The 14,016-nt window shown below is 41.4% G+C and overlaps 2 protein-coding genes across 2 annotated transcripts; both read left to right on the top strand.

Moving 5' to 3' along the window:
- Nucleotides 1-766: 766 nt before the first annotated feature.
- LOC311252893 (hatching enzyme 1.2-like) lies at nt 767-5,657 on the top strand. The gene is made up of 10 exons (XM_084346524.1): nt 767-843; nt 1,277-1,307; nt 1,398-1,463; nt 1,639-1,791; nt 1,982-2,099; nt 3,161-3,339; nt 3,774-3,855; nt 4,151-4,275; nt 5,020-5,084; nt 5,440-5,657. The coding sequence occupies exons 1-9, from the start codon at nt 781-783 to the stop codon at nt 5,073-5,075; spliced, it is 873 nt and encodes a 290-aa protein (XP_084202650.1). The 5' UTR covers nt 767-780; the 3' UTR covers nt 5,076-5,084; nt 5,440-5,657.
- A 449-nt stretch (nt 5,658-6,106) lies between these two features.
- LOC311252977 (hatching enzyme 1.2-like) lies at nt 6,107-12,920 on the top strand. Its single transcript, XM_084346640.1, has 10 exons — nt 6,107-6,196; nt 8,261-8,338; nt 8,466-8,553; nt 8,852-8,921; nt 9,035-9,190; nt 9,976-10,096; nt 10,197-10,375; nt 11,501-11,582; nt 11,685-11,809; nt 12,838-12,920. Coding segments are annotated over exons 3-10 (813 nt in total). The 5' UTR covers nt 6,107-6,196; nt 8,261-8,338; nt 8,466-8,475; the 3' UTR covers nt 12,840-12,920.
- Nucleotides 12,921-14,016: the final 1,096 nt, after the last annotated feature.

Here is a 14,016-nt window from a genome sequence, read left to right as displayed (position 1 = left end):
GTGATCATCTAAAGTGATCAAATTTTGGGGGGGGAAGTGTATACAGTGATGCACAGGGCATACATAATATTTCATTATATTTAATGTTTGACCCCATCAACTTCAATGTTTTTTGTAAATATATTCAGGGGCACCAAATACACCTCTCTGGAACATTCCCCAGGTAAACAGGTTCATTGGTATCAGGTGATTGAGTATGAAAGGGGCCATTTTGTTAAACACATGGCTGTGTTAAGGATATTACTACATGGACACTTTGAGTCCTGACCAGTTGAGTCTTGGCAACAAAAGCACTTTGGTTAAGGTTTAGGGAAAGATTGTGATATCAGTCTATGTTAATCAAAAGTATTATGTATCAAAAGTATCAAGTCCATGCTGACTTTTTCACTAGTAAGACGGACAACAGATTTTCACACTTTTCCTACCCTTAACACAGTGCTGCCAGGGCCTAAACATAATTTCAAGGAAACAGTGCTGTGTCTCAACGTTTTTACATCAGGTGTGGATTAACTGATCAGCTTCACCTTTGTCTTTTATAGTGTGCCATTGATTGCTAAAATCAGCATTCTGCTCCTGTGTGGAGACAGGCCCACGTTACACAAGCCACAGTCCATTTTAAGTAATAACTGCCACTTCCATCTGAGCAAAATTTGTCAACACGCCTTTTGTGAGCAGTATGCCATATTAGGATGAAAGTTAGGTGACATTCCCACCTATATAAGTTCAAACACTTCTGTTTCCCCAACATTTCCTTGTTCTGCTGCTGTCCCACAACCAGCCATGATCCTGCAGGCTGCTGTGCTCAGTGTCCTCCTCTGCTCAGTCTACAGTTTTACTGTACAGGTAAGTATCAGCTGATACTTTGCATTTATATGGACAGACAGATTCTTCATCATTCACCAAGACTGATCATTTGTTAAATTGCAAAAGAGATAATGTGATTTTGTCTTTCATGCTATGCTTTGTAATTTTAAATTGCATTCAGTTTTAATTCTGTGAATGAATCCATTTAGCTTTTTCAACCTTTAAAAAATGTTCATTAAATTTTAGAAAAAGAAATACTAGTTTTTAAGGTTTCCACCATGCCCACCGTTTTTACCTCTAGGACTTGCACTTCCCACAGGATTCTAAAATTGATGTCAAAGCTCTGCTGGAACTAAACTGTCTATGTGAACTTCATATGAAAGAGGACACTCACATATTTCATTCATACAAGACTACTGTGGCTCTGTATTCATTCAACTGTCTTCTTTTACCTTTTACTTTTTTGTGTCAGGCTTCTTTGGAAAAGAGTGAGGAGTACTCTGGTAAGACGTGGATACTTTTGAACAGTAACATTCTGTAACTATATAGTCTCACATAGTGCAACTGATACATGCAACTCTTTTACTCTGCAGGCAACACCATTGAGGATGATGATTTCAGTGTGTCCACATTGTTAGAGAAAGCCAATAGGAATGTTGGTATGTTTATCTCAACTGCAACTACTTTACAACTGTTCATTTCCTTTGATGATATGTTACAGTGTACAGTGACAGAGATGTGACCTACCCTCATGCCAAGAGAGGAAGAGTAAAGTAAATGTTGTACTTTGAAAAAAACAAAAACATTTTCAGCTGTCCTTATGTCATTCTGCAGGAAAGAACTTTGATGAGCCGCTAGTGATGTTTGGAGACATAGCAATGCCAACAGGTCTGCAGAACGCTGATCCCTGTACACAGCGAGGATGCCTGTGGCCTAAAGCCACTGATGGCAATGTCTATGTACCCTACCGAATCTCCAACCAGTACTGTAAGTCTCAACAAGCAGTCCCTTTCTGTAGACAGGACTTTTATGTTGGCACTGTTATACTGTAAATATAACTCATGATTAATCAATATCACATGCACACTTAACAGCGGCACTAACTACTAACTAGCAGTAGTAGTTAGAAGATTACGATGACAGGAACAATATCCTCTAAACTTTTTTTCCTGTCAAGCCCAAAGAGAGAGAAGTGCCATCGTCCGAGGTCTGCGGTCATTTGCTGCGTCCACCTGCATCCGCTTCACCCCCTTGAATCGCCAGAGGGACTTCGTGGACATCCAGTCTCGCTCAGGGTATGGACCGCACAATACACATCCCGCATATACATGCATGAATGCAATCTGTTAAAGACCCTGTTAAAGAGGTCAAGAGAAGCCAAGGCCCGACTGATTGGTAGTTGAATTTACTCCCAGTAGAGAAAATATGCAAAATAGTTTAAAATAAGGACTAAGCTAAGACCATATCAGATCAATATTGGCCAATTAATGATGGACAAATAACAAAATCATTTCAACAACTTACTTGCCTTCCCAGGCACATTACAAATGTCAGACATTATTTTATCTTTAAAGTGAAGTATAATAGGTGAAGAAGAAACTTTGAAAAAAGGATTTATTTCAAGATTATATAAAGCACTGCAACACAATCTTAACAATAAGGATTTGAACTGGAATCGAACACAGATATATTTGATGCCTTAATATGGAAAATGTTCGGCATTGTGTTGGAGGGGTTGTGGCCATCACATATATTATGAGCCTGTCCAAATCTGCAGGGGTACTGAAGATGTTAGAAAAGGCAATAGAACACATTTTGAATATAAAAAGATTGAGCCAAATGATTTATTCTTGGCATGTCTCTAGGAAATCAAATTGTGAAAAAGAAAATGTATTTATTGAACACTACTTTCAATTGCTGAAAAAAACATCATCATAATCCTATGATTGCAGCCACAACACCCAAACATAAAACAATGGGGTAACACATGTAACAGGTCCACAAATTTCATGTCATGTAACATATTTCAAATTGTTGAAAAATGTACTTAAATTTTGTGGCCTGCTGAGGGGAAGGTAGACAGAAACTGGTAGAAAATTTAAATGCCTGTCAGCAGCAGGTAAACAGAAAACAGTTTAAAGTTTCCTGGTGTATTAAATACATTTCCATTTATGTACTGCTTATTGGTAAATGGTTGAATATTATTAGCAAATAATAAGGGGGTGATTTTCAATACATTTGATGTAATAATTGTGGTAATCTGGGGGTAATTTCAATTAAATGTTAAATGTGTTAGCTAAAATACAGCTGAAAATGGACAATACAACTTTTTTAAACATGTACTGTTTTCTTTCAGGTGTTATTCATATGTCGGGCGTCGTGGTAATGCCCAGATAGTGTCTTTGAATCGCCAGGGCTGTGTTTTCGAGCAGATTATCCAACACGAGCTGCTCCATGCCCTGGGCTTCGACCACGAACAGACCCGGTCTGACAGGGACCAGCATGTTCGCATCCTGCTACAGAATGTCATACCTGGTGGGTTCCTTTATTGACAATACTGACCAACAATTTGAAAAGCATTCCATTTTGCAGAATATAGATGCAACTTTGTAAAACTTATAAATAACCAAATACGTTGTGTTACAATTAGGGTAATTGACCTTTATCACTTTTAGGAACACAAGTGAAAACTGTAATGTACACATAAATAAATAAAATCGTGACTTGACTTCACTTTATCATAACATTTCAGTAGGTATAGTAGCTTGGGGTGTTAGTGATGTGCTTATCGAGACCTCTGGAATGAGTAACCATAAAACCATACAGAAGTTACAGAAGGAACCAGACAGACACAGTGTTCGTATAGGGAGATAGATTCACTGGTTTCACCTAGAGCGCTTCTCGGCTATTCTGATCGACAAACTGTGATAAAACAGACAATAATTGATTGAGCTATGTGTGCCCTGCAGGAATGGAGTTCAATTTCAGGAAGATCCAAACAAGGAACCTTGGCACTCCCTATGACTACAACTCTGTCATGCACTATGGAAGGTAGCATCTTGATGGACTAATTGAACTTAAATTTGATTTTTGAGTGTCATTCCCAACTCGTGAAGTACAGACACTATCTGATAGCAGCCAACCCGCATCAGTATTTGATAAGTTATGAAACCCAAAACATTAGCGTCACACTAAATGTAATATATAGTAATATAATGTATGTGTAATGCAGCTATGCAGGAATGAATTAGTGTGTCTTGCTGAATGTGATCAGAGCACTTAAGAAAAGAGAACATGCAGGGATGCGATTTAAACTGCTCTTTAATACTGTGTGTTTGCATTGTAGGTTTGCCTTCTCTAGGAACAGGCAGCCAACCATCATTCCCACCCCCAACAGCAATGTAGCCATTGGCCGGGCCACCCAGATGAGTCCTACTGACATCCTTCGGGTGAACCGCCTATATCGCTGCAGTATGTACCTATTAACCGATGAAGAAGCACACTTCCTCCCCAACTACATAAATCCCTACCTGTTTCTCTATCTTTCTACAGAGCCAACATTCTCACCTGTCTTACCGCCTACCCTCCTGGCTTCATACTAGCATACCCGCCTGTACTACTCAATATACTATATTCCTGCTAAGGCTGTCACAACATCACATTTTCACTGGATGATTATCGTTGCCAAAAGAATTCACAATAAGGATATATCCCGTATACAGAAATTTTGAGAGAAAAAAGCAGTCAGTCAAATTCATCTCAACTTTGTTTATTGTCTGTTTTTTGTAAAAAAAAAAAATTAAAAAAATTAAACATTCGTTAAACAAGTGTAGGGAGGTGGAGAGAGTCTATTTAACCATAAATGTCTGTTGTTGCAACATGATTTTGTACAGCAGTAGTAAATCAGTGAGTAGCAGCCACACACTAGCTAGCTGACAGTTAACTGTTACTGCAGCTTTTTCTAAGGCGCATTACCGCAACCTAATGTGACAAAATGAGAACAGAAAGAAACAGAAACAATTTAAGAGGCGCTGGATTATTTACAGATTATCATATTTCTATTATTAACAAGATATCAATATTTATTTTTTGGAATATTGTGGTAATTGTCATTACCGGTTATTGGCGACCTGTGTGTTCATGTACATTGTAGCAGTACCATAAAGAAACTGAGCAGCCTTTACAGGTTTTGCTTTCTTTTGTTATTCATTGCAGATTCAACTGCCTCCAGATCTAACCTGGAACCTGTGCATGGAGACCATTTCCCTTAAAAAACAAAAGTAAGTGGGTTTGGATGCTTTGTTTTTAAACTTGCTAACCTACACACCATCATGAATGTGATATAGAGGAAGTCTGGTATTAGTCGAACCCGGCTGAACCTTGTTGATTCATTCCTATCCTTTGTATTTTTTGTGTGAATGGACATTAATGTGCATCCATGTTTCTTGATGTAGCCAAACATCAACATATAGTATTACTTTGTAAATGAAGGCATTATGAAATAGCTGTTGGAAGACATGACATACTGTAAATCATTTTACAAAAACAAAAAGAAACATGGGTGTGGGTGTGTGCATGTGTGTGTGTACCCACATGTGTGTATTTTTAACATATTCCCCTTTTTTTCCCCAACAGGGACTCAAGAGGAAAAGAGGCAGATTGTTCCAAGTTTTTATCTTCAAGCAAAACCAGAGAGGCATCTTGGGCTTAATGAGTGTGCCTTCATGAAATTCAGAATTTGAATAAAATGGCTTTTGTGCTGACCTAATGAGAAATAAAGTGACATCACAAATGTACTCTCATATAACTTTTTAATAACCGCTTGCAAGCTTGATTGAATACTAATAATGAATAAAAATGTACATCCAGATACCTCAACTTGAAGTCAGCCTGTTTCTGTTTGCAAAAGCACTACTACTATACTGTACATATTCTGATCTGTCAAGATATAGGTGACTAAAACCCCTTTTCCACTGGCCAAAAATCCCACTTAAACATGCTAAGTTCGGGCTTTTGAGTGCAATTGGAATGTGTAAACTCTGCATTCACGCAGGTCAGTTGACCCTGCAGTAGACCCTGCAGTAGACCCAGGTTTTTATGACCACGGCTCGGCTCTGATCTAAACGCAAGACCCCGGTGAACACACTAAATTTCGCCACCTGAAGTGATGACGCGTTATCAACATCTGGTGGTGGCGCGTTAATAAATAAGTAATTTGGGATGCATCCTTCTGAGGTTGTTTTATTACTGCACACAGTGTTGGAGGCGGGGTCCCGTTCATTCCTATTGTGGCATGAGAGGGGTGTGAGTGTGTGTTTATGTGAGCTGGTGTATGTGTAGTGTGTGTCGTCAACAACGCAGCCCAGGAAATAGCTATACAAGGCCAACACAGGTTCGTACAGTCACAAGGGGCCAGAGGACGTGGTTTCCAAGAAATATACTTTATTAACCAAAGAGTTTAAAATGACTTTAAAATAGAGAGCCACCACACTGGCAAAAGAAACGAACAAAAAGAACCAAATCAGGGCTGGGGCTTCAAAAAGGGGACAAAATCCAAACTATAAACCACCAGTGCACTGCAACCAAAACTGTGTCAAACACCACCACCAGGGGAGGACTGCCGCTCGCTTGGGCCTCAGCACCTGTTGTAAAACAAGAAAAGCACAAAATTAACACAAGGCACAGTGTGGGGACATCTGGGGGGAATCTATGGTTTTAAAAAGCAAGAAAAAGAAACCAAATACACAATTAATCCATTAATACCGAAGAAAATATCAAAACAAAATAGAAATAATTTATATATCACAAAAAAGGAAATAACAATTTACAACTAAGGAGTTAAAGAGGATTGACAACAATATAAAATCAACTTAGATTGGGATCAAATATTAAGCAAAGAAAGAAAATATTTTAACCCAAAATCGACTTAATACAATAAACAAAAACAATCCAAACTATTAGCAAACAAATAAACTAAGTACGACCTAAATTAAATGCACAAAGAAATCTTTGATATTTAAATCAATAAAGTAAATGTGTTAAATCAAAAGGAGACAACAGGTGAACCATTCAAACCGGATTTTCGTGGTGTGGGCACGATAGTGGCGTGACGCCTTCACACTGGGCCTGAGGTTGTTATCACATACAGTGACCCGAGACAGTATCGTGCATCCCAGTCCAACCAGAGCCGAGCCAGGACAGCAGCAACCCTTTCGTGGTGGCCGATGACCGGAAACACACCAGGACGCCAAATGATTGATGCAGAACTAGGAGAAGGGGGGGGCGCTGGAACGTGTCACAACTAGTGCAATAGGTGAAAAACTGCAGCAGAACCCCAGACGAATACGAGCAGCGTACCTCTGAGCTCTACTGCACCCGACCTGCGCCCACCGAACCGCTCGCTCCCTCCGGCTCCCCGTCGCTCTCAGCACTGAACGGAGCGGGAGGACGAAGCCCCATTGCCGAATAAATTGGCGATGTAATGGCAAATAAAACAGGGTGCCTACCTAAATAACACGACGGGGAGACACGGACATGCACGCCGACCAACACGCCAGACGCACGGCAGAAGCAGAGAGGGAGAGCGGCGACCAACACACCTGGTTTTAATCACCCGCAGCCCGCCCAACAATTAACCTGCACATGCTGGCACAGCGCCATGCAGTGGCAGGGGAGCGGTGGCTCACCCGGCCACACAGTGATAGCTGCTCAGTGGTGTTTTAAAGCCAACAAAGCTCAACCTCCCGGCTATGAAAATACCTTGATCACCAACCGAGCTGGCTAACTTCCAGTTTAGCGCCTGGCTAACTTGAAGGGAGATGCATTAATTTAATCGTGCGGCTCTTGTAGACTTTCCGACTGTAATTCGACTGAATGGCTCAAATTATGATAGTGAAACATGTCATTTTGTGGGTTTTGTGGCGCTCAAAAGCGTTTTTTAATCAAAAACAAGGCGAACATTTATTCTTGAAACAGACCTATGTGAACCTGCGCAGGTGATCAGCAATATTCACACTTTCTGTCATTCTCACATGTTGGCCTCCATGTACAGGGCCAAGTGAAGCGGCTCGATAAACATACACAGGTGATCAAATGCTGCACATACTGTATGTGATAAGCCTGTTATCTGACTTTGCTCTGAATACAGAGCCAGCACAGTGAGTAATATTAGTATTATACTATTGCAGTTGAGCTCATTGGACTTGTTGTTACAATACACCAAGTCTTATTTCCTAAGCCCTTGCCTAGCATTCCATAACTTATATTCGTGAAAAGAGGAATAGATTTAAATCAACTTGTATTCACTCTGTAATAGATTGTCACAGAGGGTGCAACTGCAACACGTGTCCTTTTTCACACCCATAGTGGTATGGGGGTCTTACTGTAAGTCTATCTGAGTATGTGCATCACATGACCGATAAACCTGTGAGTTTTGCTGATTCTTTCAATTTCTCAGGTGCTATATTTGGGCTTACAGACGCAGTGAAGCAGTTATAAAAACCTCAGCTGCACAGTTCCACACTGAGGATCCAAGGTGAGTTCAGCTGTGAATGTCTGCAGCAGAATGTGATAGAGAATGGTGCACTTTCTTTCAGTCAGAGTTTCTTGGTTCTCTTTTGTCTGGGTGGAAGCTGTAGCTGATTTGTGTCTGTGTCCTGCAGGTCTGCTGGGATGGCTTGCACATCTGTTTTAAGGTTATCCACTCTGGCTCTGCTGCTGCTGTCTGCCTGCTGTTGGGCTGACAATGCGGTAGGATCACAGAGGAACAATTGATTCTGACAGCACACTGTGATATCAGGCCATTTGTTGAGCTGCATCACAGCACTTGTAGGTGTTTATCACATCTACAAGCAATGCATGTTAAAGATCGGCTGCCTCTAACAGCTGTAATGTGAAAATGACACATTAAGTTACAGTATTCAGACGTTTGGCAGATAAATTCTGTAACCACAAAAATGTCATTTCTATTCCTTTGCCTCTATTTATTTCTAATCTGTCTGTTTTTGTTTGTTTGTTTTACACCTAATCCACACTGCACCTCCTGCAGAACATTGCAGAGGAGGACTCAGGAGACCTCTCCGTCTCTGAACTCCTGGAGAGAGCCAACAGTAATCTGAGTGAGTGTCACCATGTTCCTCATGGCAGCTGTTGATGGTTCAATTAATTTTCTTATCGTATTCACAGTCACGGTTTAACAGGATTTCAAGTTTGTCTGTATGATGTGTTTCAGTCCATTCCGAAGATGATCCCATCCTGACTGGAGGAGACATTGCCGTTGACAGTGAGGCAGAGAAAAACGCAGACCCTTGCACCAGCCGAGGCTGCATGTGGGGGAAGTGGACTGATGGGAAGGTCTACATCCCATATTACATCGCCAATCACTTCTGTAAGTGTCCCACACAAGCCTAGGAGTGAGACAGAGCAGAGATCTACCGGATCATACACCAAAATCAACCAGACAAGGGCATGTTTGTTGCTCACTGTTAACAGTAAATCCATTGTTAGCAGTAGCCCGGTCCTTGGTAGTCATGACATGAAAGACAAAAAGGAGTAGCGGTCAGTAAGAGGTAAAATTGAACACAGTAAGGATTCACAAAGCAGTAAATTAGAAACTTTTAAGTCGATCATCCAATTTGCATCTCTTGCATAGGCCTGGCCGACTATTTAAACAGACTTGAAGATACTCACAAGCCAAGTAAGATTAAGCCTTCAAACAACCAGTAGGCGATTTGGGGGGGATGGGTGGGGATGCCACCCCCCTCGTTAGCAAAATGACCAAAAATGCTTCCTCCTTGTCATCCCCCTCTTCATCCCCTTGCAGCAGAGAGAAAGCAGAGACACAGGGGTTCAGTGTTGAATATGTCTAGTCTGTCTTACTCATTGATCCTTTTTTGTATGATCCCACTCATGGCTCTGAAATATCATTAGTCTGAGTGTGCTGTGTATTGATCACAGATCTCTGATGATCTGTAATTTTTTCTCAGTCCCATCCATCTGTCAGTTTTGTCTTGGATTGATTATATTCTCTAGTCTATAAACTATGAATACTCAGTTTTATTCTATAGTGTAAAATATATACTCTATGGAGTAGTGTCACTCTCCATTTGCTGTTGTGAATACATAACCATCTGGAATATAATGCGATAATGTTGTGTGGAATTGTCCTGCCAGCCTCCCGTGAGAAGGCCATCATCACCCGTGGACTGGAGTCCTTCTCCTCCTTCTCCTGCATCCGCTTCAGGCCCAGCAGAAGCAGTGACCGTGACTGGCTGAGCATTGAGTCCCAGAATGGGTAAAATTTTTAAAAAGCTGCTTACACTTACAACTTAAGTTTGAGCTGAAAGCTTTTCTCAGTCGTCAGTGTTCACTAACTCACCTCTGATCCTTTCCAGCTGTTACTCCTATGTTGGCCGTAGTGGCGGTAAGCAGGTGGTGTCCCTGGCCCGCAGTGGATGCCTTTATCATGGCACCGTCCAGCATGAGCTGCTCCATGCTCTGGGATTCAACCATGAACAGACCCGTTCTGACCGGGACAACCACATCAGAGTCCTGCTGCAGAATGTTGTGTCTGGTAATGGAACTGTTTATTATTCAGAATGGCATATTATACCGCTTTTCCACCAAAATTAGCGGGTCTACACAGGTTTTTTAAACGCATTTGGAAAGTCTAGAAGAGCAGCACCATTAAATAATTTTATTCTCATTCAGGTTAGGTGATCGGTCGGTGATCCAGGAATTTTCACAGCCGGGAAGTCAAGCTTTTTTGGCCACTGAGCAGCTTTCATAGGAATGAACAGGGCTCCACCTCCAACACTGTGTCCAGTAATAAACCATCCTTAGATAGATGCATCCCAAATTCCTTATTTACTTACGTGCCACGTGATAAAGCGTCATCACTTTGTGCGGTGGGATTTAGCCTGTTCACTCGGGTCTTATGTTGAGATCAAAACCGAGCCGAGGTGATAAAAACCCGGGTCTACTGCAGAGTTTAGACATTCCCATTGCACACAAAAGCCCGATCTTAGCGGGTTTAAGTGGGATTTTTGACCAGTGGAAAGCGGTATTACAAAGCGGATCCAGTACACTGCAGTGCATTCTAAAAGATTTGTTTTGCCTTACACGCTGTGCTGGACTTCATGGCTTCTGTAAACAAAAACACAGATGAGATTGCTAAACTAAGATAGTGAACATGGTAAATATAATAGCTGCTCAACACTGGTAGGTGAGCATTGTCATTGTAAGATTGTTGTGTACTTCCAGCATCAGAGAGCCTCTTGGTCTTGTTTATTTTGACTGCAAGAATTTTACTTGTGTTGGAGTATTTTTACACTGTGATATGTGCTTCAACATTGTTTGGGACAGAGATCCATTCTGAGAGCAAAAAAGCAGGAACATTAGACATGTGACATACCGATACCGTTCAAACTAATGTTAAGAATCTTTAGACCTTTGAAAGAACCTGTTTCCACAACCCTACTTCTCTTCATGGCTGAAAATGTAAAAAGTGGACCAGTGGACAAAAAGAGCTCCATCATCACAGGTCCAGGAACACAATACTTTCTGAATATAAAACCAGAAGTGCCAAACCACAGAGCCCTGCAGCCTTTTGGGCTCTTTCTCCTGCAGCTGAGCTCTTTCTGTCAAAAGCCAATGTGAATTGAAACCAAACAATGTTCACTTTATCCTGTATTTTTAGGAATGGAGCACAACTTCAGAAAGATTGCCACCCTCAACCAGGGCACTCCCTACGATTACAACTCTGTCATGCAGTACCACAGGTGAGGGGCTTCTCTTCAGCTCTGCTGTGTGTTACGACACGTGTGGTTTGTGTATGCAGGATGTGTTGTGGTTCATTCTAACTTCTCTGTTTCCTGTTGTAGGTATGCCTTCTCTAGAAACAACCAGCCCACCATGGTCCCCATCCCTAACTCCAACGTGTCCTTTGGCAATGCTAAGGAGATGAGTCGCAATGACATTGCCAGGCTCAACACCCTCTACAAGTGCTGTGAGTGTCCACACTAAAAAAACTGAGGAGATGGTAATTGACCCTCGGTCAGTGAGGGATCATACTCCACTGTCCATACACAGGGAGGAGATCAAACAGGTCACATCTTATTGATACCTGGGTATCCACCTGGATAACCTCTTCAGCTGGAGTGATCATGTAGATTATGTATGTTCCTGTTTACAGCAAAGGCTGTATTTTTTACGCAGACTGAGGGTCTTTGGTGTCAGCCAGAACATCATGTTTTTATTATTTTATCAGGCAGTGATGGAGAGTGTCATTAGGTATGGGATTACGGCGTGGTTTGGCAATCTCTCCACACAGTCCAAATCCAAGCTGCAGCGCCTGGTACAGACTGCTATGAAGGTGATGGGGAGGACTGAAAAGCTCCCCCTTCAGTCCATCTATGAGCAGTCTGTACTCAGGCAGGCGCGGAGGGTAGTGTCGGACCCGTCCCACAACCTTCATAGGGAATACGAGCTCTTGCCTTCTGGCAGAAGGTATAGAGTCCCAAAATGCAAATTAAACCGTTTTAAATACTCTTTCGTACCCACCTCCATCAAAATTCTAAATAGATCCGTACGCTGAGGCCTGGGAAGTGTGCAACAACTTGGTGTTCTGTTTATTTTTTTTGTTTTTCTTAACTTGTTTTAATCTTTCATTGGATGTCATGAGTGTGTATGTAGCCTACGTGTACGTCTTTAGCCGTCATGTGTTTCTTCATTTTTATGTGTATTTATTGTCTGTAAGGGCAGCCACTACTAAGCACTATGCACTTTGAGTCCATGACAAATTTCCCCTAGGGGACAATAAAGTATATTCTATTCTATTCTATTCTATTCTATTCTATTCTATTCACATGAGCACATTAGGAACATATACTGTGTACACACACACACACACACACACACACACACTCACTCACTCACTCACTCACTCACACAGGCATACACACACTGCCAGCACTCTTTTATTACACTGTTTGTTTGTTTTTCCCTAATCCACCTTTGCTCACTTCACCATTACAGAGGTAGCCTGTTCAGATGTGCTGACAGACGGGTCAACAGGAAGATTGTCTACCTTGTGCTCACTGAACAACAGGAGTTTGCAGGCCTGAACTTATCAGCCTGACAGTCAATGATCATACAATAAAGTTTCTTTGACTGAAACACAGCAGTCTCTTTTCATCCTTTCACCACATCCTGGTTTGTTTTTCTCCAAAGGTAACAAAAAATATTCCTTCCATCATGTATTTTTTCACAACAAGTAACTATTTGCTTTTCTAGTATGATAACAAGTATGTCTTTGAAAAACTTTGAGGATCGTGAGTTATGCTATATCTACACTAATACATTTCAAAACACATAACTTTTGCTGTGTTTACACATGGTGTCCACACTACGGACCCTGACAACTGAGACTTTTGGAAACATTGCTGCAGACAGGCAGAAACTGAGACTTTTGGAATAAATGACTTTTGTTTCTCAATTGGGTCCTATAATATAATATTTATAATATTAATATATATATATATAATATATTAATGTCCAAAAATTAGGCACCTGAGGAGGACCAAGGTGCTGTTGACCCCTGTTTCCAGTCAGGGGGTCAGTGTGGACATTGTGGAGGATTATAAGTATCTGGGGGTCCACATTGATAATAAACTGGACTGGGTTAAGAACACTAACGCCCTCTACAGGAAGGGACAGAGTCATCTCTATTTTCTGAGATGGCTGAGGTCATTCAATATCTGCCGGACTATGCTCAAGATGTTTTATGAGTCTGTGGTGGCCATTGCTAAACTCTATGCTGTTGTGTGCTGGGGCAGCAGGCTGAGGGTAGCGGACGCAAAAAGGTTGTACAGACTGATCCGCAAGGCCAGGATGCTGTCCAAGTTACATGTCATCTTGGACAATGGCTCCCATCCACTCCATGATGTGGTGGTCAGCCACAGGAGTACATTCAGCACTAGACTGATCCCACCAAGATGCACCACAGAGCGCCACAGGAAATCATTCCTGCCTGTGGCCATCAACCTGTTCAACTCCTTGCTCTGAGTGTCAGACACTCTGAGACAATAGGAGGACTCTGGCTGCTTTGTTTCTCTCTAATTTTCAATTTAAGACAAATTGTGCAATGGCAAATGTGTTTTCAAGTTTGGCATTATTTATTGCTCTGTATATATGTACATTTATTCTAGTGGAGTG

Source organism: Pagrus pagrus (genome assembly GCF_965226575.1).
Source record: "Pagrus pagrus genome assembly, chromosome: 1".
NCBI lineage: Eukaryota > Metazoa > Chordata > Actinopteri > Spariformes > Sparidae > Pagrus > Pagrus pagrus.
Note: the sequence above shows the minus strand (reverse complement) of the source record. Positions and strands in the feature narration are given on the sequence as shown.